At 38.6% G+C, this 27919-nt stretch overlaps 2 protein-coding genes across 3 annotated transcripts; both read left to right on the forward strand.

Moving 5' to 3' along the window:
• Positions 1-915: 915 nt before the first annotated feature.
• Positions 916-10003, forward strand: ccdc15 (coiled-coil domain containing 15). Of its 2 annotated transcripts, none has more exons than XM_047607161.1 (10): positions 916-1277; positions 2212-2361; positions 2568-2696; positions 4005-4124; positions 4259-4369; positions 7996-8115; positions 8187-8290; positions 8509-8703; positions 9161-9309; positions 9408-10003. In XM_047607161.1, exons 1-10 carry the CDS (start codon positions 1140-1142, stop codon positions 9455-9457), a joined length of 1266 nt encoding a protein of 421 aa, XP_047463117.1. In that variant the 5' UTR covers positions 916-1139; the 3' UTR covers positions 9458-10003. The 2 variants fall into 2 exon arrangements, with proteins under 2 accessions (XP_047463117.1, XP_047463118.1); XM_047607162.1 differs by having other exon boundaries at positions 1132-1277; positions 2568-2631.
• Positions 10004-11018: 1015 nt separating this feature from the next.
• Positions 11019-27636, forward strand: slc37a2 (solute carrier family 37 member 2). Its single transcript, XM_047607850.1, has 18 exons — positions 11019-11640; positions 13168-13249; positions 13898-13988; positions 15794-15872; positions 16188-16323; positions 17391-17467; positions 19332-19498; positions 20405-20442; positions 20530-20685; positions 21257-21347; positions 22446-22508; positions 23095-23180; positions 23567-23615; positions 23928-24001; positions 24085-24163; positions 25550-25647; positions 26605-26669; positions 27338-27636. The coding sequence occupies exons 1-18, from the start codon at positions 11582-11584 to the stop codon at positions 27351-27353; spliced, it is 1506 nt and encodes a 501-aa protein (XP_047463806.1). The 5' UTR covers positions 11019-11581; the 3' UTR covers positions 27354-27636.
• Positions 27637-27919: the final 283 nt, after the last annotated feature.

Here is a 27919-nt window from a genome sequence, read left to right on the forward strand (position 1 = left end):
TTAGCTATTTAACTCTTAGTTTAAAAATAATAATAAAAATTTCACTTAAAGCACAGTTCATGCTAATGTCTGTGCCACTTCAACCCGGCTGCAACTTCACACTGAATAAATTAATTATTTTCAAATTATCTCTTGTCCATCCTGCAAAGCAAGTGCTTGGATACCGACTGCTCAGGGAGTCTATTTCCTCACACGCCTCGTGCACACTGCAAGTAGATTATAAATCAAAACTCCCAGAGTCGCCAGTGTCAACAGCACGTTGTTGTCAAGGTAACATCACATGAAAAGGGGACTAAGTGCTGTTCCGCTGCTATTCATAGGATCTGGAGCCTTTTTCAGGCTCTCACACTCAATCACTTACTGTACAGCTGACAGCACTTAAGTCAGTGAAGGTTCAGGGTTTGAGTCTTTAGGGGGCGGATTGAAATTGGGCCTGTGGGCTTTATTTCGGGTTCCTGCCTCCTGTCCATGTAGATGTTGGGGGAAGTGAGGACTCAAATTTCAAAAAAATAAGCATGAATATATCATTAAGTAAGGAGAAAGGGAAAGCAGTAATTAAGAAACAAAAAGTGCAAAAAAACATGGCAAGAATAGTAGGACATAAACGTCACTAGAATACACCATTATAATATTCAAAAACAGGTGGCGTAGGTAGGAAGAAGTTTGGACAGGAACCGTAAAGAAGAGGACACACTGGTATAAACAGCACACTTCACAAAATAGAATAGGAAAACATGCAACAGGAACATGTACACACTGTAATAATATAGAATATGTCCTGCATATATCTGAAGGAACAGGGTTAATCGATAGGATTTAATATTTTTGTTTTGTTTACTAAGCTGATGAGCCTCCAGTCCGGTAGGTGGCACCATTGAGTTGGTTACCAGCCGCCATTAAAACCAAAAGAAGAAATTCAAACAAACCTGTTGGCGTGCAGGTACTTTAGTTAGACATTTTTAACTTTTCTTGTCTTTTAATATTTAAACCCTTCATTTAGCGGCCACTGCATGTTATGTGGAGTTAGCCACACCGGATGGTTAACCGTGAAGGTAGCATTAGCTGTAGGTTAGCAACACTGTGTGGCTGGAGCTACTAATGAGGAGCTAGCCGGGTTGTAGCTCAGTTCAGCAAACGGCATGAACAGAGCTGTAGTGAACCGGAGAAAGGAGCACTGGGCCCCCAGAGCCAGCAAGGTGCTGGCCGAGAGGAACCAGGCGGTTGTGGCCGTGGGAGCTTGGGTGGAGAGCGGACAAGATTTCCCGGAGCATCCGACTGTGAGTTTTGGCATTTAATGCTAACGAGCTAAGCTAGATGTTCGTCCGGTTGCCAGGTTACTGGGAGACCGTTAATAATACCTGCAGGTTGTTAATTAAAAAGGTTTAAGAAGAGACAACTGGAGCACAAAATAAATAAATAAATAAATAAACCGGACGGCATTCAGATTTATGTGAGCAAGCTGATAAAAAACAATTATTGTAGTCCAGTCTGGGGAAAAAAAAACAAAAACAAACAGCTAGTTTGTTCAGCTAGTGGTCACTTGTTTTTATGTGCAAACTCAAGGACTTATCCTGGTCTAATATAACCACAGTATCACTATATAATTAGATACTGAATATCTGAGACGTTTGCAATACAATAACTTTGGTTTTGTCTCCATGTAGAGGTAGAAAGTTGTCATCCAAGCCCTTGTGTATTTAAGGCTTTCTTGGAGTTAGGTTTGTTTCCTCTGACGTCAGGAATTAAATGTTTTTAAAATATGTTACAGCTCTTGTTACAGCATAGATAGCACTTTTAGGTTTCTCTAAATCTTAAACAGATTTAAAAAGTATTTTCCCTCTAACTGACTCATGAAATGAATCATTATTTTAAATAATTACGTTTCTGATTATTTATCAACAAAATCAGGAATTATTGAGGTAATAACGCAATGTTAGGCTTCTTCTTTTAAGCTTTTACTAGGACCTTGGGCCTCTGGACGTAACATTAGAGTTAACACTACACAGGTATAACACAGGTAACAGTATAAAAGTCCAGGCTCGTCAAGTAAATGACCAGTGTTCAAATGGAGGTGAAAATAAAAATGAAAATCCGTTTAATCATCTGTGTTGCAGCTCATAGCTCACAAGTGAAGCTACAGGCCAGGTGGAGTCATTTGACTTCATTTTTTGCCAGGTATTCCAAACAACCTCCTTGTGTTTTCTCTTTTAGACTCTTGCTTTGTTAACTGAGGAGCTCCAGGAAGAGAAGAGGAGAGAGAATGAAGAGAGCCTTCGAAGATTTCAAGACGAAGTACGCCACCGTGTGGCTCAGCGGGTGCAGGTCTACAAGAAGAGACCGGAGCCTCGGCCTGATCCAGTGGTAAAGACGGACATTATTTCTACTGGAAAAACTGACTTTTTTCTTTCTCACCACGGTATTTAGTTCATAATGATATGAAACAGAAAAAAGCAGAAATTCCTCACATTTGCAAAGTCACTTCTTAATAACCTAATTCCTTCCCAGCCACATTGAACTGAAAGGGCCTCTGGTTGCATCATTTTAGATCTGTGTCTTCTTTTCTTAAGGTCACTCCTGAGAGGAGAACCCCACAACAACATTATCAGGTCTGGAGCCACCGTGCATCCACCGGTGAGAAGCTGATATATGCAGGAACAGCTGCACAACACAGGTTGAAGGAGAGGAGCTCTCAGGAGGTGAGAGGCTGTTTTAGCACGTTTATACTTTTCTAATTAGACTTAGACAGACTTTAATGATCCACGAGGGAAATTACTTTATCGCAGCAGCTTCGTTGCACATAAAAGTAAACACTATTAAAAACCACAAGAAAGATATAATAAAGTAAGACTAGATTAAAATAAAATACAAATGAGTATTATCTTGTAAAATAAAATAACAGTGTAATCAAAAAATTTACAGAATTAGCACTTTGAACAAAAGTACGAAAGTAGTTGGCAAAACAGTGTCCAGGATGATACGGTTGTTAGTTACATAGAAACAGCGACCGGGCACAGACATACTGTATATATACTGTGGTTTATACTTATACTGGAAATTTGTTTGAAATCAGTATCACATATTGCACTAAATGGCCCAAAGTATTTAGACAGATGTTTTTTGTGAACACATTGGTTATTTTTCCACATCAGGGCTCCTCAGTTCAGGGTAAATTCAGTTTACAGTGTAAATAATGTCCTTATGACCATAAAAATATACATCATATTGTATCATACTGTTTATTCTACATGCATACATGCACTTTCTGCTTATTTCTGCTTCTGGTTAGATGCTAAACTGCATTTCGTTGCTCTGTACATGTGTAATGACAGTAAAGTTGAATCTAATCTAATCTTAGTGTAGGCTAGAGTAATCATCCTGTGCACAAAGACGGCTTCATAAAGAAATAATAACATGGCATTCTCTAATTCTGTGTGAGTATTGTGTTGTTAACGGACCCTAATGCGAGATTCAAGTGGACAATACTGACATCTGTTCCAAAAAAAATTTCCACTAGTCATTTAAAACTGGATGAGTTCGTTGTACATTATAAAAAAAAAAATGCATGAGCTGTATATTCTAAAATATACTATGACCTGGACTATTTTCGTAACCAAATGTTTTTCCTATGTCTCCGTCTTATCACACTGCATCATTGTTTCCATTTCAGTGACTCTTTTGTGGCTGAATGGAAGCAAATACATAAATATTCAGTTTGTCCACTAGAGAGCAGCTGTTAATTATCCACTCTGTTCTCAAATTTTAACAACCTTATTTAAAAGTCCATATCAGAATTATTTCTATGTAGTTATTCAGTTTTATTAGTTTAAAAAAAAAAAGTCATTATGCATTTTATGTCTGAAAAGTCCTGGTTAGTTTAACTCTCTCTTATTTAGTGTGATACACTTTGTTGCCGTCCAGAATCATTGCACCGCTTCCTTGTGTGACTCAAACTAATGTGACTGTGATTATCATGGAGTTTTATTTATTTTTGATAAATTTTCCAGCCCAGTGAAGGGATGAGGCAGGTCAGACTCAGACTTGCAGCCCGTCGAGTGATACAGCACGAGGAAACGACGACAGATCTTCCAGAGGGCGAATGGAACATCCAGTCTCCAACCAGACATGTGAGCGTCTACGTCTCACGCTCTGTTCCTCTTTTTTTTTTTTTTTTTTTTTTAAAACGCATACTTCCTATGATTGTGCATGTTGTTGCGTATTCAGACTATAATTAAAAACGTTTCCCTCCCACACCCAACAGAAAGCTCATGTGCTCGGAGCAGAGGACGATGTCCTGGGAGAGAAAGAGGAGGAGAAGGGTGATGATCTTCTCTTCACCGCTCGACATCAGTGTCCCCTCGTACAGCAGCAGGTGAATGGATACAAAGTGTGAAAACTATTAATGCCCTTTTTATTGTTATTTTGAAGTTATCCTTTTATAAGAATGTTTCCTTACAACCAAGCAAAGCAGATACACCGATCTGCCTCAACATTATGACCATTGACCGGAGAAGTGACTAACATCGACCATTTCAGTTCAATGTTCTGCTGGGAAATTTTTGGACCTGGCATTCATGTGGATGTTACTCAGACCTGTACCACCCACATAAACCGGACCAGGTCGACCCCCCACTCCATAGCAATGTCACAAAAACCTTTTCAGAAAAACACAAAGAACAGCACAAGGTGTTGACCTAGCCTCCAAATTCATTAGATCCCAAGCTGATCAAGTATCTGTGGGATGAGGCAGAGGCCCCTGCCCTCAACCCATAGGACTCAAAGCCCCCCCACTAACAACATTGTGTTGCCAGACACCACAGGACCCCCTCAGAAGGCCCATGTCCATTCTCTGATGAGTCACAACTGTTTTGGAGGCACAAGAGAGACCTACACAATATTAGGAAGGTGGTCATAATGTTATGCCTGAGTGATGTATGTGCAAGCTGGCCATTGGTTGCAGTCACTGCGATGTGTTCAGGTACTGTTAGACACAGACAGCATGAGGTGACGTCATAGTCTGCCTCAAAAATACACCTTCATCAGAGCTGTAATTGCGTCAGATTGGGACATACAGTGGGGGAAATAAGTATTTGATCCCCTGCTGAATTTGTAAGTTTGCCCACTTCCATAGAAATGATCAGACTCTGGTTTTTATGGTTGTTTACTGGTTATGGGTATAGACAGAATATCAATCGAAAATGCATAAAAAACACACAATCTAAAAGTTATAAATTGTTATGTATTTTATTAAGGGAAATAAGTATTTGATCCCCAACAATTCACTTAGAATTCAGGCTCCTACAGATTGGCTGGTGCGCATGTGGCACACAGCTGTGCTCAGTCAACTAATTACCAATACTCCTGATCTTAACTCGTCATGTATATAAAGCACACCTGCTCTAAGAATCAGTTTCTTACATTCCAACTTCTACAGCACCATGGGCAAGACCAAAGAGCTGTCAAAAGATGTCAGGGACAAGATTGTAGACCTGCACAAGGCTGGTATAGGTTACAAAACCATCAGCAAAAGGCTTGGTGAGAAGGTGACAACTATTGGTGCCATTATTCGCAAGTGGAAGACCCATAAAAGGACCATCAACTGTCCTCGGTCTGGAGCTCCCCGCAAAATCTCGCCTCATGGAGTGAGGATGATGATGAGAAAGGTGAGGGAGCAGCCTAAAACAACACGGCAGGAGCTTGTTAATGATCTGGAAGCAGTTGGGACCTCCGTCACCAAGAAAACAGTTGGCAACACACTGCGCCGTTATGGATTGAACTCTTGCAGTGCCCGCAAGGTCCCCCTGCTCAAGAAGGCACATGTACAGGCCCGCCTTAAGTTTGCCAGTGAACATCTAAATGACTCAGAGAAGGCTTGGGAGAAAGTGCTGTGGTCTGACGAAACCAAAGTTGAGCTATTTGGCATTAACTCGACCCGCCGTGTTTGGAGGATGAAAAAACGTGAGTATGACCCAAAGAACACCATACCCACGGTTAAGCATGGAGGTGGAAACATCATGTTTTGGGGCTGTTTTTCAGCAAAGGGTACAGGGCAACTTCACCGCATTATGGGGCCAATGAATGCAGCCATGTACTGTAACATCTTGGACAAAAACCTTCTTTCCTCAGCAAGAACACTGAAGATGCCTCGTGGGTGGGTTTTCCAACATGACAATGACCCAAAACATACTGCCAGGACAACAAAGGAGTGGCTCAAGAAGAAGCATATTAAGGTCATGGAGTGGCCTAGTCAGTCTCCAGACCTTAACCCGATCGAAAACCTGTGGAGGGAGCTGAAGCTCCGAGTTTCCAAGAGGCAGCCAAGAAACTTGAAGGATTTAGAGACTGTCTGTAAAGATGAATGGGCCAAAATCCCTCCTGCGCTGTGTGCAAACCTGGTGACCAACTACAAGAAACGTCTCATCGCTGTGCTTGCCAACAAAGGTTTCTCTACAAAGTACTGACTTGTGTTGTGCTTGGGGATCAAATACTTATTTCCCTTAATAAAATACATAACAATTTATAACTTTTAGATTGTGTGTTTTTTATGCATTTTCGACTGATATTTTGTCTATACCCATAACCAGTAAACAACCATAAAAACCAGAGTCTGATCATTTCTATGGAAGTGGGCAAACTTACAAATTCAGCAGGGGATCAAATACTTATTTCCCCCACTGTAACTTCATACTGTAGGCGTACGATTCCATTCATAAATGTTTTTAGAAATCAGACAGTTCTCATTACTGGTTATTAAATTGACCAATACAAGCTAAATAATCCAGACGTGTAGATGAATTTGATGCACAGACATTTGACACCATCATGTCTGATAATGGAGGAGGTATCCACCGTTTTTACCAGCTATATGATGCAGTGCTTGACCCTTTTCTATGCATGTTGGTGATGATGTGTCTCTCGTCAACTCATATAAACACAAATATGTTTAGGTTTATATTCACGAAGACCTTAAACTCTTCACAGAGCATAATTACAAGTGTGAAACTGGTGCAAGTAGCAAGATTATACAGTTTGCAAGCTGCGATGTTTCACCTCGCCCTATTGACACAATGGATGAGGTGAAGACTTTAATGATAATTGTGTTCATTCGCCTTCTGTTTTCCTCTTGTGATTGTTCATGTACATTGTACATGTTGACTTTCCCAAAAAGAACAGCGACTACAAAGAGAGAAATTCACATTGGGCTTCATTTACCTTTCTCTATAGTTTTTATCAGGAAAGCAAATTTATACCTGCCAAACAGATTTGGGTTTAACCTAGAATTGGTGTTATGCAACTTCAGGAGTGATGAGTGAACTTTACCATAACACAGTTTCTGTTCTAAGTTGAACAGATTCGTCACACGTTGAAAACACAACACCAGACATGACTCTGTTCCTGATCTTTATTGACCATAAACGGCAGCTGGTTGTTAAAGCTTTGTAAATGTTTTACCAACGTTACTCAAAACTGGAGCAAACACAATTACATTTATCTGCAGTTCTTCATGAGTTAGGTGTGTTAGTCTCGGTGCATGTCAACCACACGCTATGAATCCAACCAAGCGCCTCACGGTTCCTCTTATTTCCTACAAGTTAACTTTTTGAAGTGAAATTAATGCACGCTCATTTGGTGATTTAACCCAGAGTGTAGTTTGAGAAACCAGGAAGCGATGCAGGGTCGTGAATGTCAAGCAGAAACAGAACCTCTTCAGCAGAAATGCATAAAGATGTCTTTCAAACCACAAGCTCAGCTTCAGCCCTGCCATGTGGTTTTCCTCAACGAGACCGAAGTGATCACTGCTGCCACCCGAGAACGTCGAGCCTCAAATACCACAGCTGATGCAAACAACTCTTCTCCCCCTACATGTATCTTAAATGAGAAATAATTAGCAAAGGAAGCTCATTTAGACAGTAAGGTTGTACTGTGTACATTAAAGCAATAAGCGGATTGGATTTTATGTTTTTTACTGACTCTATGTTTTGTTTGCATGTGTTTCAGGTGAGCGGACATTCACTGTGGGATCCTGACGTATCACAACCTGATCCCGTTTCTAAGTCCGGCCTCAGAGAACCGCTGCTCCTGTGGCCTCTGACTGACAAAGAAGAACTGAAAAGACAGGTAAGACGTGAGACACTTTAACTCAAACGCTGTCAGATTGTGTGTGAGAGGTAACACGTCTGTCTCTGCAGCGTCAGTCTCAGTTCCTGATGCATCGCCGTGTGGCCATGAGCATGGAGAGAGAGCAAGTGAAGGAGAACAAGCAGCACAGGAAACACCTGCAGAGGACAGCAAGGTGACCACAACCGCAGACAACTTGTGTCAAGTGTCTAATCACTCTGTGTCCAAAGTCTGTCTTTAGTTCGTGTCAGACAACAGAAATCTGTGTCTTTCACACATGAGCTTGAATTCACTCAGGAACGAAAACAACCGGCACATGAATGTCAGTTACTTGTCGAGTGTCGACTCGGGTTTCAGTGAAAGTTTGCTCACGTGATCTCGTCTTGGCTGAAGGATCAAAGCAGAGAAAGAGCAGCTTCGTCTGGAGGAAGAGCGGCGGTTGGAGAGGGTTCGACAGCTCGCGGAGGCCAGACAGAGGATGGAGGAGAGGGAGCTGCTGGTTCTGGAGAGGCTGAAGCTCGAGGAGGAGGAGAGAGCGGTGGAGCTGCAGAGGAGGAGGAGAGAGGAGAGAGGGAAAGTAGCTGCAAGGTAATCGGTGGAAATGGATTTTACAAAGCTTATACCGGCTGCTCCATATGTGAAGAAACATCCTATGAGACGTTTTGTGGCTCCTGATGGAAATTAACCGCTTTTCCGCTATTAGCATAATTTAAAGCTATGCTAATGTATGCTGCCTATGCTTGGTTCGCTTAGTTTGGGTTTATAAAAGTCTGGTGTAGGTGGAAAACCACCTGAGAATGTAACATTTGCTCTGATATCAGCTCAGTCCTGGCACAGTTGGTTTAAGGTGTAAAGGCAAAAGATGCCAGCCACACACACACAGACCTCGTATGAAACCTAAGTCGACTGTAAATCTACAATCAATCAAGAGGAAATGAGAAAGAGCAGTGTTGAGCTTGCATCCTCTTCGTATTCAGACTCACTAGAAACTACGCGTGCTCTGTAAATGTGAAACTGTCCTGATTCACATGATGTAACTCTGCAGGTTCATTGATGCTCTCAGGGCTCAGATGAAGGAGCGACTGTCTCAGGCAAAGCTGGAGCTCCCTCCTCTCTGCTGCTGTGCGTCCTCTTTCTGGGACTCCCACCCTGACACCTGCGCAAACAACTGTGTCTTCCACAACAATCCCAAAGGTACTGACTGCACACGCTGCCGCCACCTGCCTCTCTCTCTGTCTGCACGCGCACTACCAATACATAAATCATAACCGGATTATTTGTCTCTTCCACAGCTTATGCCCAGGCGCTGCATTCGACATTCATGAGTCTGGATTTACAGTAACAGAAGCTGATGAGCTGCGGTGGGAATTACAAAATAAACGTTGGCACCTTGATGTTTAGTCGAATAGTCAAACCCAGAGTCAGATAAGAGAGTTCAGCACAGTGTTATACAAACGTTTGATAACTCAAACGTTGATCAGGTTAGTTTCACTTTCCCAGTTCTTTGATTCATGATTAAATACAAGCAGAGCTACTGGCGTTAAGTGCTGATGTTAACAGGCTGAACATGTGTATATGAGGACTGACACTGAGAGTATGTACTATAGGAGCCTTTAGCCCCGTGCCTTAATTAAAACCTCAGAGATGTGAGCTGGGAAATACTTGGTCTTATTCTAATGTTTGTGAAAAATGAGCTGTACTATTAAGTTATATGTTTTAAACTATTTGGCTTTATTATTAAATATTTAATTTTTATAGCCACATTGGAATTACTTATGGTTTATTTATTGATAATCAAGGGACTGGTGTGATCTGTATATGTGTGTTTTCTGTCTTGCTGACCTTCTTGACGGCTGTGTTTTTAAAATAAATTCTTTATTTTTGTTAATGGCCTCTTGTGTTGTATATGCTGCGCTGTAATAACTTATTTGTGCATGTTGCTGAATCTAAATCCATGTTTAGGATAGTTTTTTGTTGTTTACTGTTGTGCAGAAACATCATTAACGATACAAAACTTAGAAAACACAGACGATATTCAATGAAATTAATCAAATTAAAAGAAATTTTAATTGAAGTTAACCAAAATAAATGTATAAATTAACAATCAATGTCTTTAAAGAAAAGCATGAGTGGACAGGAATGAAAAGAAAAAGTCATTATTTATTCTTTTTGTGGTCTTTTGTGTTTTCTGTACTAAATAAATAAGGTGTTCCAGTTAATAAGTTAAAATAAACACTGTAAAAATTATAACGTTCTTCATTATATAATTGCCCCCTGTGTTGTAATTACTTAATGGCTAAATATGGCATAGATTTTATATCTATTTTTAATATCTTCTGTCTTTTACTATTGTACAGGAATGTGATTAACAATGTTTTATATTTTTCTTCCTGATTCTGCACACAATATCCTTCCATTCATTTTAATTTCCTCTAATATTTGTATGTAGACAATGATTTATAGCTTTATAGTTTCTCTTTTTTTTTCTTTCTTTCTTATTTGTAGTATTTGTAGTCTCATTTGTAGCTAAATTTCTAAAGTCTAAAGTGTTTTGTGGCTTCCATCTCTCCTGCACAACAAATAACTTTATTTTATTTATTTTTTCTATCTTAAAGTGTGCAAATAAACAAACCAAATCAATACATTAAAAAATAAAATAAATTAATAAAATTTAAAGATTGTAGTGAAAGAGATTAAACAAACTAAAAACTTATTTTAATTGAGTAATAAAATAAATAAATTGATCAATGTCTCCAAAAACTGAACATTTTGAGGTAGAAAAATATAGGTGCAAAACAAAAACTGCAGAATTATAACGTGTTTTTATTAGCTTTGTATCTTTAAACCGGAGCTCTTAAATTGAAACTGATAATATTCGTCCACGCTGCTCTGTGGATTGAGGGATATCTACTTTACCACGACGCGTACTGAAGTCCTCTCCACACCGAGTGCTAAGCTATGCGCCATGCTGCTACGCATGGAGGAAGCTGCCTTATAGGAAAACAAGACTCGGTTGTTTATTAATAATATTTGCTTATTCATAACCGACGCCTCTTTTTATTTATTTATTTTAGTTTTTTTCTTTTTTTTTTCTGACATCTCCTCCGAGGTGCTGGGTAGGCTGTCTCCCGGGGCTCTATATAAACACAGAGTGGTGCGGAATGGATCACGACTGGATGTTTACGACCTGTATCCTCGAACAAGAAGGAGCCCAAATGCTGCTGTATATATTCAGCAGCTAGCGACTGCTCTGTTTGGGACTTATAACCTCGCTGTAAAAGGTCTGGTTTTACTAGCACATACGTATTTGTTTGGTTTTAGTCGTTTTTTTTTTTTTTTTTTTTTCCTGGCTACACATCTACAGCTGGTACCTGCCCTTTACCCAAAACATGTCTGGCACCGACTGCTGAGAGCGCCCGTTTTTTAAACTTTATTTTTTTATTATTTCAACGTTTTACATCAAGAAATGAAGTCGCCTGTGGCTCCCGGGATACGACTTATCACGTCCTTTTCTCGGGATAGTTGGTAAGTTTCCATTGTTTCCACTGTTTCAGGCGGCTCTGAAGGCAACTCTGAAGCCGGTCTATGTCCGGCTATCTCCGGCTGTAAATCATTGACTGAACCGCATCGATAAACACACACTCTGTGTAACATTTCTACTGGGGACCGTAAAAAAAAAACACACACATATATTTTATTATGTAACTACATCTTTATTTATTTATTTTATTAATTGTTTATAACCGTGTTACCACTGGGGGTGCCCGTATACTGTGCACCGGGGCGCACCAGACTCCATTTAAAAAACCGGCAATTTAGAGCTTCCTCCCTCGTTGACACAAATTTGACCTAACGAGTCGATAGTCGTCGACAAATTCAGCATTTGAGGAATTTGACAAGACAAGGGAGTGCCTTATTTAAAGAAAATCACAGCTTGTAACTTCACACTGCTGCTTGTGGCTATTGTTGGGGAAACAGTGGTGCTGACTGGTTCCTTTTTGGTTCATGTTTTTGCAACTTATCTGCAGAAACGCTTTAGTGATGATCCCAATTTCCACCAGGAACAATCATGAGCTGATGAGAAGATTAAAAGGTGGAGGAAAATATAAATTGCATCAGTTTTGTATTAAGTCGGACACAAGAAAAACCTGCAGAACTAATTTGTGAATTTATAGAAATGTTATAAACACTTTGAATTCATTTAAATTGCTAATTCTATAGTGCATAACCAGCCAACAGAGAACATTTGCTTTGCATTTGACTGAAAACATCATCACATATATTTGGAGAATAGCTGCGTTGCTGTAAAGCTAGCTGAGATTAGACTCATTAAACCCAAAAGGAGATGGATTCGCACATGTTTACACTCTTAATCCAGCATTTTTTTCAGTCAAATCAAGTCAAAGTCAACTTTATTGTCAATTCTGACATGTGCAACACATGTACAGGATTGATCACATTCCTCAGAGGCCTACGGTGCAGCAACTAAACGAAAAAATGTAAACGTAAAATGTGTAAGCGTTTGAATCGGATGTGCTAATTGAAACTCTTTCTCGCGGTGTCATGCCACGTTTCTAGTCTATGTGATAAAAAACATAGAGCTGATGGAGACTCACACTGTGGAATCACAACACTTGGATGTCCCATAAACAATGATCTGTAGACAACACAAACCTCTAATCTTCCAGGTTTTCACTCATTTGTTATTAAACCGTGGGCTGATATTTTACAGTATATTACTGATCATACTGTTGTAGCTGGTTGAAGAACATGTTTACAGCTTCAGGTCGTCTTTTAAGCGTCACAGTTAGATCTGTTACTCTTTCTAGACTCAAATTGTCATTCACGGAGCTGCTCTTTGATTTCTGCTAACGAACTGGGATTATTATTATTGTTCAGCGTTATATAAGTTCCTGCATGAAAACACGTGATCCACAACAGGCTGTTAATGTCACTGGTGTCTCCCAAACACACATTTATGCGTCAGTGGAAAGTTTTTTTTTTGTTCTGCTCTCTTTTTTTTAATGTGTTTTTTTTTTTTTTTTTTTGCAGGTATCGCGGTTTTATTCTTTTCCTCACCTTCATCTTCTACACATCCTATCATTTGTCGCGGAAACCAATCAGCATCGTTAAAGTGAGTGGGACAATTCAATTCCTGGTGTATCTGCGGTTTATATATTAACATGGTGAAATATGGAACAAGTTCTAACACAACTCTTTCATAAGAGGGCGGTGAAAAAAAAAAACCCAAAACACAGCTGAGTCAGATCAAACAAAAATTATCTAACATAACAGAGTAAAAAATGTGTTACTTACTTTCAGTTAGTTTAAGCAGATCTTGATCTTCAGGGCGGCTCCAGCCTCGTTTTATAGCACACAAAGATTAGCAAAAAAGACACGCTATCGCACACATTTATTACACAGTGAGTTAAATAATCTTACCTGAAGACCTGAGGGTTTCTTCCTCTTAGATCAAATATTTTATCATAGTGTTTAATGCCAAAATCCTACCTGGAGTTTGTCTTCAACCTCGATGAACCGTGACAAAAGTTAATAATATATAATATAAAATAATATATACCAACCACACACGGAATTCAATTTTCTGCACAAGTTCATCTCTTCTCAACAATAATGAAACAAAACTAGACATGCAGCAGGTATTAAGAGTTGCAGCTACAGTTTGAGCATTTACACCATGATATCGAGATCTAAACAATCTTCATAAATGTGGTTCTTATTTATTTATTTTATTTATTTATTTTTTTCATTTTCACTTCAGAGTGAGCTTCACAGAAATTGTTCCCAAGTCATTCGACCAGCAGACCTAAACATAACCGACAATGTTACCTGGTGTGACTGGGCGCCTTTTGGTGAGTCCTTAACCTCCTGCTTTTAATTTCTCCGCTTCTCTTTCTTTGGGATGACTAGGACCTAAGAACTATAAAGGAAGTAGTTTTTGGAATAAATTATGTGTGGATTATTTCAGTCAATATTATAATGAAGTAATTAAAATGTAACAAAATATAAAACTGTTGATTTTCATGTGTGAACATAGCTGAATTGCAAAGTCCCAACATCCTCAGTCGAGTATAATATGATTAGCGAAGTCATAGCTCGTTTCTGTTGATAGAATTAGTGTGTCATATTAAACTATAAAGGTTAATTAACATAAATAAACAAGGTTCAACTGTAAAATTACCTGTAAAATAAAAGTTTTGTGCCTTGTCCACTTTTGTTACGTTATCAGCTGTAGAATGAATCCACTGAAATGCCCGCTATCATGTCTTTACACCAACTAGTATCTAGTTTATATTATGTATTTACATGCACTGATTAATGAAAATAAATGAATATAAAATGGGCTCCAGTGAGGATGCTCAAAGCCCCAATTGTTCCAAAAGGCTTTTTAAAAAGGCCTCCTTCTTGGATATACCATGACCTGAATCACTGAGAACCTTTACAGGCCCCTAACTGTTACTACACTTTAACTCTAAGTAGGTTTTTACCCTGTTGACAATGACTAATTGATGTCCACTGTAAAACTGAAACTGAAATGTGTAGGAGGAGTTTCTCACATCTGGAAAAGATTTAAAACCAAAATATGAATCACGTTTAAAAAAAAATAAATATTCCAAAGTTAAAGTTTGTTCCACATCTGAAGTATTGTGTAATTTCCCTCTAGTATAAAATGGTGAAGTGTAGGAATTTGGTCATATTTGGACATAATCAAAATAACTCTGACCTGCAGGAGAATTTGGACACAGCAGCCCATTTTTAAATTATGCTCCAGTTGCCTTCGTCTGTTTTAGCTTCATCTGATCTTTGCTGTTGTGCTAATTCTCTCTTTGTGCTACTGCCAGACTCGTATTTCTTGTTTTGGTGCTCGCTTTAGTCATGCAGACGACTGTCTCCACTTTACACAACAACACACCCACAGGCAACTCTGTGACAGACTGAATAAAAATTAAAGACTTCAAACACTTCGTGTATAAATGCCTTAAAGAAATAGTTCAGCCATGTGGGATAGGGACAACAGCTAGCCTGGGAGCAAACATCGCTAGCCTTAAGATATCATTACCCTTTTCATGGAATATACGGAAGCCCTAAGCGGCCATGCATTCATACATTTCATTTATAACAAGTTAATTTCCCCTGTTTTCTCAACATCTCGAGTTACGTGTCTCGTTATCTCAGGAAGACAAAGTTTTGTTTCATCGAGATCTCCAGAAACTTCATCGTTATTTAGCAAACACAAAACGAACAGCTCACCTTACAGAGAACCTATTACATTGGGTTATTATTTTACTACATTATAGTGTTAAGGGTATTCATCAGTCAGCATGACACGTCACGTATGACAGAACTCTTTTGAATTAAATATATCGAGATCTTGGAGCTCGTTTTCCAGAGATAACGAGATGATTAACTCAAGATCTCGAGAAAACAGAGGAAATTAACTCGATATCACAGGGAAAAATAATATGTGAACGTGTGGCCGCTTAGGGCTTCCGTAGAAATAGTATAATTGTGTAGAAAGTTTTCCTCCTGTTCCGTTCCTGCTTTGATTCCCCCTTTTCATTTACAAACACAAGAGACACACACACATATTGATGAATGGGAAACCAGTAAGGACTCTAGAGTTATTCATGTTTTTGTCTCTTTTGTTTCTCTCCAGACCAGGACAACTATCAGACACTGTTTGGGGTCTTGGACAACTCCTTCCTCATTGCCTACGCCATCGGCATGTTTATCAGGTTTGTATGTGCCGCTGTCGTGTTTTAAAGTTTGTGCTGCACCGTAGCTCAACATGCTCCTACCCAGAAATACATTTAATCTTTCAGATGGGCTTTATTTGTCCCACAGTGGGGAAATTGCAGAATAGTAGCAATAACACACACCTGAGTGTGATATCAGCTTTATTTAACTACAATACCCACACACCAATGAATGGATATTAATGTGTAAGCTACGACGCAGGCTCAGCATGGATCTATTACAGGAGAATAAACCAAGCTTTGTGAGTTTGTGAGCCAATATGAACTAAATTCATTTCTTAATTTTGTTCTCAGTGGGATGTTCGGAGAGCGCCTGCCTCTGCGTTATTACCTGAGCTTCGGGATGTTAACGAGCGGGTTGTTCACGGCTCTGTTCGGCCTCGGCTTCTACTGGAACATCCACTCGTTAGGGTACTACGCCTTCGTGCAGGTAAACTCACGACAACACGAAACGCTGATCTGTGTTTTGTTTAAATTTTCACTTCAGATGGGAAAACAGGAAGCGCTGAGATAAGATGAAGCTTTTTCTTGCTGACCAGTGTCTCAGCAACGCACACTAGCACACAGCTCAGTAGGAAACGAATGTTGCTCTAGCAGTGTCACTTCATTTTTTAAAAAGTATTTTTAGACGCATAATATCATACTCGCATGCATTTAAGAGTTGGATCAGTTTTAAGAAAAAAGGGAACATACACATTTATCTGTACCTTATTTATTTGTCTTTAATTATGCTTCTTCTTCTTTTCTAAAACCTAAAGATATTCAATTTGCAATCACCGAAAACCAAGCAAAAGCTGCAAAGTCTCATAGTCGAGGAGCTAAAACCAGAAACATTTTCACAAAAACGATTAACTAACTCAATCTGCTTTGCTTTTACTAACTAATCCATTAACCATTTAATGGCCTCAACACTTTTGTTTCTACATAAGATTTGTTGAAAATGTGCACTCGACTGTTTCAGAGGTTCACTGTGCGTTTGCATGTGTAGCTGAGTAAGTGAAAAGATCTTTTCCCGAGGCGAGAGTCAGCTCATTAGTGTCGATCCGAAGTGTCAGATGACCCCCATGTCTTCATGTGACCCTTCCCTTCAGCCATATTCACTGGGAAACTATGAATAGAGATACAACTCAAGCTTTAAGTAATAGCAGCAACACATTAAAAATAATGCTTCTAGATAAATTATTGATTTATTGTATCGATTAACAACAGGTGCGATGACTGTGAACTCTTTAGGGGTCACTACCGGCCTCATTCATTTTCTCATCTCTTTAAAAATGTAGAGGTCTTATGTCTTAGTCAGGCTTTACTCACATGCATCACATGACTCACAGCCTCATCATATGACTGCAGGAGCACGTCTGGGCTTATACAGGTTGGGTGTGGGAATGTTAGGGTTCCCTGCTCATTGTGTCGGGCTGCACCAGAGTCATGAAGCGTTGATGCAAACACGACAACTCACGCTGAGATTCTCACCGTTTCCTGCTCTTCGTTCTGCAGGTGATGAACGGGCTGGTTCAGACCACCGGTTGGCCATCGGTGGTGGCCTGTGTCGGCAACTGGTTCGGAAAGGGGAAGTGAGTACCGGGGGCACAGTCCTGCTGAGTGTGCAGCTTCTTGACTCATGCACATTTGTCACGTTTTAAAAAGCACAGTGAAACCGAGCTTCCATGTGCAAAATCACACACGCAGCTGCTACGAGAAATCAGAGTACAAAGTAAAAAAAAAAAAAAAAATCACATGCTCTGCAGCTTGAACGTGCAAAAAGGCCATTTCTATATCTTGACCTTTAAGGTTAATAAATTATTAACTGTTCCACATTTTATAAAATGTGCTTTTTTGGACTGGAAGCAGGAGGAAATGGCTCAAGTTCCAACAAGAGATATTCTTTTACTCCCTAATTAAACTGCTAATTATGTTTGGCCCTGTTGTTTGGTTTAAATATTAAAAGAAATAGTCAGAAAAATTACTGTCACCACTCAGCATTCGTGACATCCTTCCAAAAGTCCAGAACCTAAAGATAAATCATTAATGACAAACGTCTCTCTGTGTCTCTTAATGAGATTTACCTGTATAAATTATCATTAATAATAATAATAATAAACATTCAGAAATAAATCTACAGGCCTCCACTAAAGTGTCGTAATTCATATGTGAATATGCTCAATTTTTGCCAGTGACATTCTATGAAATATGTTTAGCCTCAATATTGGATTTTAAAGTATAGAAATAACATATATGAACCAGACATGGATATAACAATAAGAATCAAAATAAAATAATCTTAAAAATAGAGTAAGAATAAGAATGAGGTAGAGGTTGTAAGAATTACAAAAAAATATATATACAGTCCAATCTACATGAGATATACAAGCATTTACATACAGACATGAGATATACTGACCAGGCCCGTCACCATGGCAACTATCTGGTGCCTGAGATAAGTGACGCACTTGGCCAGTCCACGTGATGCAAACGAAAATGTGATTCATGAAGCCAGGCCAACTTCTTCCATAACCATTTCCTTCCTCAGAAAACTTTTGATAAGTCCTGCCCTCTGGGGACCTGGACCACAGCAACTGCAGCCATCGCAATCTGTCCCTTATCAGAGTCTCTCAGCTCCTCTCCCTTGTCCATTTCCCCTGTCTTTATTCTTCCTGGGGTGCACATAACAAATGAAACTAAAACAGACAGAGGTTTAACTTGTGCTATATAACTAGAACAGAAAACACTTTGAGTGAAGTCACTCTGCAGGATAAATCAAACAACAATAACCAATATAGTCTCAGAAATACAAGTATAAATGATAAATCTATACAGTTATTTATCTATAAAGGACTATAGGAATTTATGTGCAAGTACCCTTTTTAATGGGCGCATATACCAATTCAAAGAAGCTTGAAAATGACCTGTGCTCAAAAATGTGTTCATGAAAAAGTTTGGTGTACCATTCCACTGGACTTAATGCATTTACATCAAAAGACAATATTTTAATTCATTCTTTAAATTTAGTCATTATAATCGTTTGTATGTATCTCACTTACATTGGCACAGAAAAAAAAGAGCGGAGAACAAAACTTTTTAAGATGTATGCCTGTATATGTTCATGTTTCTGTCTGATATATCCCACCCACTGACAAGTGCCAAAGTAACGACACAATCAGCATCATTTACTTCACCAGTCGGTCATAATGTTGTGGCTTATTGACATTGTTTATTAGTGCTCTTAGAGCCATTTGGCCCTGGACTCCTAGTTACTTCTTACTCCTTTAATTTAGGGACTTCCTCCTCTAATAAATATGTGTTTCTCGATCTCCTACCACCTAAAACCCAAAGTATATAATATAAACCTAACATAAACCTAAAGTTGTTCATCCACAATAGAAGCATCAGTGTGAAGAGAAGTCCTCATAGCCTGTTGTGTTTTGTTTTTTTCATCAGGCGTGGGTTCATCATGGGTGTGTGGAACTCCCACACCTCAGTGGGAAACATCCTGGGCTCCCTGATCGCTGGGGCCTTCGTCTCCACAGCGTGGGGGATGTCCTTCATTGTCCCCGGACTCATCATCGCCTCCAGTGGGATCCTGTGCTTCTTCTTCCTAGTTGAGAGTCAGTGTCTGTTCGTCGGAGAAACACACAAAGACATTTCACATTCGACAGTTTTTGGATCAGTTACTGGTTAAATACAGGCGTCAGAAATAAAATGAATCTGTCGTCGCTGCAACGTCACAATATTAGCTGGAGGCAAAACGGAGGGAAGCTTGAGGAGAACGCTGTCACCGTCAACCATTAAAATGTCGTCTTGCTATATTTTTTGGTGCCGAAGCAGAAAAATCAAAAACACTAAGTTGAAGTTTTATCACATACCAGCTAGTTGTAGACAATTTTGGTTTGGCTTTGGTGATTAAAAGAAAGGATTGTAGTGAGACAAACGACAACACGCACACTTCGTATCAGTTAAGATTAATATCTAATCATAATATCATCAGTTTCAGCCTGGATAACGTTGTGGGTTCGAATAAATCGTGACTGAAATTATGTGAAGTTAATGCTTATTTAGGGGATTCTTGTTACATGCTAATGCTAATGCAGGGGTGTAAATAGCATATATTACGTTACCCTCCACAGCGGTTCCACTTACTTCTTGTAATATCTTTGTTGGAGAGGCTTCACTTGATAGACAGTAGACAGACCAGACTTTGTCCCCTCTGTGTCCTCCATTGTTCAAATCATCCATCTAGTGAGTGAGAGTGTAGGGTTTCGGTCTAGTCAACTTTTTAAAATTACACTCACCGTCTCTGGGTTTGAGTGTATAAGTATATTCTCTAAAATATGCGTTTTCCTCGTCCATTCTTGCCAAAACAGTCCGTTGAAACATGCTAACCGGCTACTGTGTTAGAGATGTTTTGCCTCCAGCTAAGCCCCGCCCCTCAAAAAACATCACACTGTTTACAAACTGTGAAGGGGTCTATATAAGATGAAGCATCTCATCGCACCTTGTCCTCTCTTATTCAGAACCTGAAGATGTGAACTGCTCTCCTCCTCAGCATCACGTGAGTTGTAACAGAAACCCTCCTCCCTCCGATTCGCCCATAACGAGACACCACACGAACTCAAACTTGTGTCTTTGTGTGTGTCAGAGTGACGGTGATCAGGAGAGCGGTGAGACGGATCCTCTCCTGCGCAGCTCCTCCAACGTCAACCGAGGCATCAACGGCTCCATCTCCGCGGAGCCCCAGGAGATCGTGGAGGAGGACGCCAAGGCCATAAGCTTCCGCGAGGCGCTCTGCATACCTGTGAGTGGAAACTGCAGCTTTCAACCGTATAAATATGTAAACGTGTTTAAATAGTGTTTTAAAGGTTTTCATTAAACTTGATTCAGATATGAAATGTGTTTACTTTGATGCCATCTAGTGGTCACATCAAGCTGTGTTAAGTGTCCCTAATAAAATAGCATTTAATGTGTGTATATATATATACACTTTTTTTTTTACACATATAATACATTACATAAGCAACATAAACATCACAACCCCTCTAAAACCAATAAACCTTTGACCTGACTATGATAACGTTATGGGTTTGAATAAATTGTGACTGAAATTATGTGAAGTTAATGCTTATTTAGGCGATTCTTGTTACATGCTAACGCTAATGCTAACCGTGAGCTAACACAACATTAGTTTTATATTTCAGGGTTGTCCAGGATTAGTCAGTCACTAATGAAAAATATTACTTTGTGTTAGGTAGTTTAACATAAAAAGATACAGATATTTGTCTTATCGAATTAGTTGAGTGAGTAAGTTGCTTCTGCATGTTTCAGGTTTTATTTTTTATTATTTTATTTGTGTTTCATGTCTCTCGCAGGGAGTGGTGGAGTTCTCTCTCTGTCTGCTGTTTGCCAAGCTGGTCAGCTACACTTTCCTCTACTGGCTTCCTCTCTACATCTCTAATGTTGGTCAGTTTTTACACGCATGTATTATTTCAACACACTTTGCCAGTTAAACGTTATTGCAACATGCAGCATTTTGTACATTTCTGCATAAAAATGACTCAAAAGCAGGGATGGGAACTGTTAAGGTTTTACCCCGATACCAGTTCTTAAAGTTGAACAGAATATTAAGTTAAACGTATTAATTTAAATAACATAAATACAGCTAACACTTAGAAATAAACCAATATAAAATACATTTCACAACAAACTGCCATAATTATCATAATAAAAACAGTGGCTTTGACTTTCTAGGTGTTACCTCCCTTCTTGCAGGTTGCAGAGTCTGCATCTTTTGAGGTGAAGTTCAGCCAAACTTTTGACAAACATTTGGCCTTTTGGCATTTTGAAGGTTCACTCTAATGTGTGCAGGTGAAAAACTGACAAACAGCAATAGAGCTAAGGGGGCGCTAATAAAAAATTCAGTGGCACCAAACTGAAGCACCCAAATCTGCGTTGCTTTTCAGCCTGGTTATTGCCATTAGCATCAGCACCGGTGCCATTATGGTACAGAGTATCAGTCTCCATCTCTACTCAAAACATCAGAGGATTTTCACACAAGTCCTGGAAGTAGAGAAATAGAACCAAATTAAACCAATGAAAGTAAAATGTTAAGTACGTAAGTGTAGCTCTGGGATTACAAGTTCATTTCAAGGCCCAATTTAAGAAGTGTTTCCAGTCGGTGTCATTCAATTAAGTTCAGTTAAATTTTGTTTTTATAGTGTCAATAACAAACACAAAGATTTTTTACTAAAACCAGCCTGAAACCTCCAGACTGCGCCCGAAGCCAACGGTGACATGAAAAAACTCCCTGTTAACAGGAACAAATGTTGAGCACAGTCGGATTTTCACATCACATGTTTGATGGTGCGGACAAAGGAGCTTTCTGAGGAGCTCTGAAAAAAAAGAGTTGTTGTTGCCTCATCAGGCTGCAAAAGGTTAAAAAAAATCATCTCATCCCAAGAGTTTAAATCAAAAAAGCCACGGGCAGAAAGAGAATGTGAAAAAATGGATTCACACTTTTTAAAGTGATATTTCCGTTAATGTGTTTGTCTTTATTTTCAGCACATTTTGATGCAAAACAAGCAGGAGACATGTCGACACTATTTGATGCAGGAGGAATCTTGGGTAAGTTTTAAAAGCCTCACGTGATTTGGTTTGACGTAGACATAAGATATTTCATATTCTAATATGAAATATTCTGTTTAAATATGTATCTACAGAAGAAAGTACAAGTACAGTAAGAAAGGGCTGAATGCATAATGTTGGAATTTAAATACTAAAAATTAAATATCATATCGTCCCCAAAACCACCATTTTGAAATTTATGAAATTTTACATTTTACCATTTACAAAAAATGTCTGAACTAAATTTAAAGTGTTTCATTTCAGGTCTTTCATCTGAATCAACTTCATGTGTCTGAAATTTACCAAATCTGTTCTGTTATTTTAAGCAATGCCAACATAGTTAGGGGGGGATTTCATACAGCACCTCAATATTTCCCTTAATTTTTGGTAATAAACTCTTACTTTGCACCATTTGTAGGTTTAAACATTTCAAATAATTTAAGCATCTCAGTTCATTAATTTATTTTCAAGAAAAAATATTAACAAAGGTGCCTTCAATAAGAAAATCAAATCAATCGTCATATTTGCTTCTGTAGCTTCGTTCAGAGGATCCTAAGATCATAATTACTCTTCTTCGTTTCTGCAGGCGGCATCCTGGCCGGTGTCGTGTCCGACTACACGGAAGGAAGAGCGACGACTTGTTTCGTCATGCTGGTTGCTGCTGCCCCCATGGTGAGTGTCACCTCATATATCAGATATCAAACTCTCAAAAGTGGAAGTTGGTGTTTCTCAATAGTTTTCGTCTTATTCCGTCATTCTCATATTTCCCTGCTAAACCTGAGTTCTTTATTTTTTACTGAAACATATACATATATATATATTTTTTATAGCATACATACAAATATATACTAACATCTTTATACAAAAGAACAAAATCATTCTTTCTTTCATTCTTTCATTCTTTGTGTGTGTGTAAACTAGGGTTAAACTACCTTGACGACATGATTTCTCTAACTAAAGTGAGAGATATCAAGTATTTTCAACCCATCAGAGGGTTTTTTATATAATTTATATAATTATTTGTTTTCTGTTAAATGGTTGTTTTATCTTTGTTCCAGCTTTACGTCTATAACTACATCGGACAGAGGAGCCTTGCTACAACAATTGGTGAGACGTCTTTCTTCTTTATGACTCATATTTTCATATTTACAGAGCGTTTTCTTAAAATTGCACATTTCAAATATCGCCTGATATTATTTCAAACATAGTTAACTACTTTCACTGCACAGTAACACGGCAATAGTTTCTTTTTAAATAGACACTCAATACTGTCAAAATGTTGAGACAAAATCTGCATCAGTAAGATAGAAAGAAAGAGCAGAAAACTAGCATCACACAAGAAATCCACATCCTGGAAGTTTATCAGGTGACATACGACACCTGTTTATCTTTTACTTAGTTTCTTTCTTTAATATGTAGGCATGCTGTTGTTGTGCGGAGGCCTGGTGAACGGACCGTACGCCCTCATCACGACGGCTGTGTCTGCTGACCTGGTAAGACCTGAAGGCGTCATGTGATAAATAAAGCCTTAAGAGTGACTGACCCACTGACATTAATCTCTTCCCCCCGAACACAGGGAACACACGAGAGCCTGAGAGGAAACTCCAGGGCTTTGTCAACAGTCACAGCAATTATTGACGGCACAGGATCGATAGGTCTGTATGGAGTAAATCATTCCCTTAAAGCTTCTGTCATCATTAGGGCTGGTTTAATCGTATTGTTATACACAAAATCCAATAATGAATTTAAAAGTAGTGTATAGCACTTTTTTTTTTTAAATGTCCTGTCATATGAATGAAAGTGCAATCACCTTTTTTCACGACTTTATTCGTCACTTTTCCATATCAAAGACATTGACATCATAAGTTTAGTATTTCTTACAGTAGCAGTTAATAAATTATAAAATAAGCATTAATTGTGATATTAGCAGCTCTGCTGGGATCTTTAGCCCCAGTTGGCTCGTTGTTCTGAATTTATGACACACAGTGCCTTTCTGAAACGTATTTCCTGGATTTCAAGGCTGCAGTTTTTGGAAAAAAAGTAGTTTGCTGTAATCTACAAATCTGACAGCACATTTTTAAACAGCTGTCTGGCTTCTTTCCTCCTTTAATCCGGAGTTACACTTACGCTGTGTTTCCATTTCCCCTAGAAATGCGCAAAACCTAAATATCGCAGTAAAAAAAATGGTAATGGGAACACCTACATTTTGAAAAAAAAATCTCAATTATCTAAAGCTACAACACTTTTACGCTCTCGTGAGGTGGTTTTTCAGACGCAAACACTTTTTTCACATTTTCCCAACACCAGAGACGACACAGGGGGTCATGTGACCAGTTTTTTTGAAGTCCATCCTCCTCAGAGTGAAGTCTCTCTGGCTTGACAAAAGAAACACCAATTGTACTTTATTGAAATTTCAGAAATATTGCTTTTATTTAGCGGAAAACTATAATGGAAACTAGTGACAGGCACATTTTTCAAAATCAGAATTAAAGCCTGGAAACAAGAAGACTCTGCTGACAATTTATTCATCGCCTTATTAATGCACACATGTTCTGTGATTTGGTCTGAAATCAGGAATCGATGCAGCAGTAATGTTGTGGATGACGAGCAAGAATGGATAATTCATTTACGACTAACTGCACATTAAGTGTGGACAATTAATTGCAAATAAATATTTTAATCCAGAGCCCTAGCTGAGACTCTCTTTGACATATGGAGCATAATTTTACTCAAAATTAAAAATAAAAACAGAAAATGATTAAGGGATCTCATAATTAAAAAAAATATTCGTTTAGTAATCAAGATGATCAGATTGTAATCAGAAGTTAAAAAGGAAATGAGGCGCCGATATAGGGAACTGATATTGTCAAATGGAAACTAGAATTGTAAATTAAACATTTTTCCTTCCTCCTTATTATATTTGATATTTATTAACATTCAGCTTTATAATATATTAAAAGTGAGAAGAACAGCTATGTGTGTGCATTTAAAAGATTAAGATGGTGAAACTTTGTGCCGTTAATTTGTTAAATCCTAAACAGGTGCTGCGTTGGGTCCTCTGTTTGCTGGTTTGATCTCTCCCACCGGATGGAACAACGTCTTCTACATGCTCATCTCTGCCGACATCTTGGCCTGCCTGGTAGGAACCTGACACTTATACGACGTCTTAATGCAAAGCTTTAAACTCTCATCATCAGTAGCTGGGTTTACATGGAGCCAAATATTCCGATTACAGTCGGTTTAGAAGCCCAAACCGAATCAAAATGCTCCATATAAACACCTCAATCAGAATAAACAGGACCAACACGAATGAAATTTAATTCAGTTTAACAGAGGTAGAATATTAATTTTCCCAAACCGATCTAAAATCATGTAAACGGTGAATCGGAATAAAACCGAGCCTCGTTCTGTCTGAGCATGCGCTGTTTTTACGTAAATGCGCAGTGACGTTTGAGTGACGTTTTCCCCTCTGCGGAGCCGCTTGTTTTTAATAATTGAATGTGTTTCTTTCAATAAAGATTTATTGAAAAAAAAACTTGTTTTTTAATAACAGCTGTGATAAGAGCTCGACGTTATCGCACGCTTAGACGGCAGTAAATATATATACATATATATATATCGAACCGTTTAAAAACGTCCATCAAAAATGAATTGAAGCCGGAATAGACGGAAGAGTGGAACAAATTTGGAACCGCTGGAAAACCTTGAAGACCGGCTTCTATGAGGCTAACGCAATAGGAAAAGTGGATATGACAACACAAACTTTCTGAATCAAGCTGTTGCTTTAATTGTAAAACTGTAAAAAAAAAAAAAAAAAAAAAAAACATAGAAACTACTGCTGATTAGACGAGAGACCTCCATCTTTGATTAATCACGTGATGTTTTCATCGATCTGCGCATGTCACGGCCGTTCCGATTAAAAGTAGAGGTACGTGTAAACATCAGATCGGAGTAGATCACCTCACATATATAAATAGTTGATCTGAAACCTTAAATCGTAATGAGAAAAAAAAAAGTCTCCATGTAAACCTGGCTACTGTAAACTCCAGCTGTTGATCATGTAATCTTGACTGACACGTTGATTCTTTTGCTTCAGTTTCTATCCAGGCTCGTTTACAAGGAATTTCGTGGATGGTGTCAACCTGTCTCCCAAGTCAGAGGGTGATTATCATCAGAAACACATCCCTGGCTCCGAGTCTTAGCTGTGTTTGTTTTTTTAAAACCTCATTTCAGGAGGGTATATTATATTTCAGTGAGATATGAAACCAACTAAGTTATTTTTCATCCAGCCACTAGGGGGCAGTCAAGATATTTTGGCTTCACTTCTGTCGCCAAATTAAGACAAGATAATCCTTTATTTATCCCACACTCAGGAAATGTTAAATCCATATTTACATTCTGTGGTTAATAGGTGGTTAAACATATCCACTTATCCAGCTGCATCAAATAAGAGCTTGAGGTTATTAGCTTAGCTTATCTTAAGAATGGGAAGTAAATGGGAAGCGGTAGCCTGGCTCTGTCCTAATGCAACAAACTCTACCTACCAGCACCTGTAACTGTCTTTGTTTTTTTACATGTGACATCTTGCTTAATCTGTACAAACAAGTGGTCTTAAAGGAAGTCACGTGCTTGAGCTGTTTCTAGGTAAACTGCCGAGCTAACGGCCTCCAGATTCCAGTTTCTAACAGTTGTATCCACGTCTCAGACACTGAGGAGCCTGTCAGTGTGTCCCTTTACATGAGGAATAACTAGACATAAACATTCTCGACACTATATGAGCAGGATGTTTGTATGATGTGTCTAACAACAGCTGTAATTTCTTATCGCAGGTTTACAGAAATCTGAAATATTCCCACAACTAAACTGGGAACAAATCACAAAGGAGGGAAACAAATGCCGAAAGTGACCTCACTGTATAAATGAAAAAAACTCTTTCTATGAACTTTCTATGAGCAAACTCTTCATTTCAAGGCACTAAGTTGACGATTGAAGCTTTTATTTTTTATTTTATTTTAAAACTCAGAGAAATCTGTCTTTATGAAAACAGAAATGCTTTTTGTATGTCTAATCTACATGTTCTAATGTGTTTATTTTAATATTCTTTTACCATTAAAGTGTTTATACTGTTCATTTTTCTTTAATTTTGTCTTTTCTTCTGTCCCCTTAGTGACTGCACCCTCACAACACCCACCATTTCCAGCCAATGACATTTCACATGAAGCACTAATAGTATTTTAAATGGTCGTGGTGCTGTGTTTTATCAATACGGTCAAACAGTGTGGACATAATACATTATTAAGTTGATTAAAATCAGACAGTCAGAAGAACACCTTTTCTTTATTTTCATCTTATTTCCATATCGAAGTCATTAATTCAATTCTAATTACCTCATTAAATAAATACCACATACT

This window comes from Mugil cephalus, chromosome 15 (assembly GCF_022458985.1).
Source record: "Mugil cephalus isolate CIBA_MC_2020 chromosome 15, CIBA_Mcephalus_1.1, whole genome shotgun sequence".
Lineage (NCBI taxonomy): Eukaryota > Metazoa > Chordata > Actinopteri > Mugiliformes > Mugilidae > Mugil > Mugil cephalus.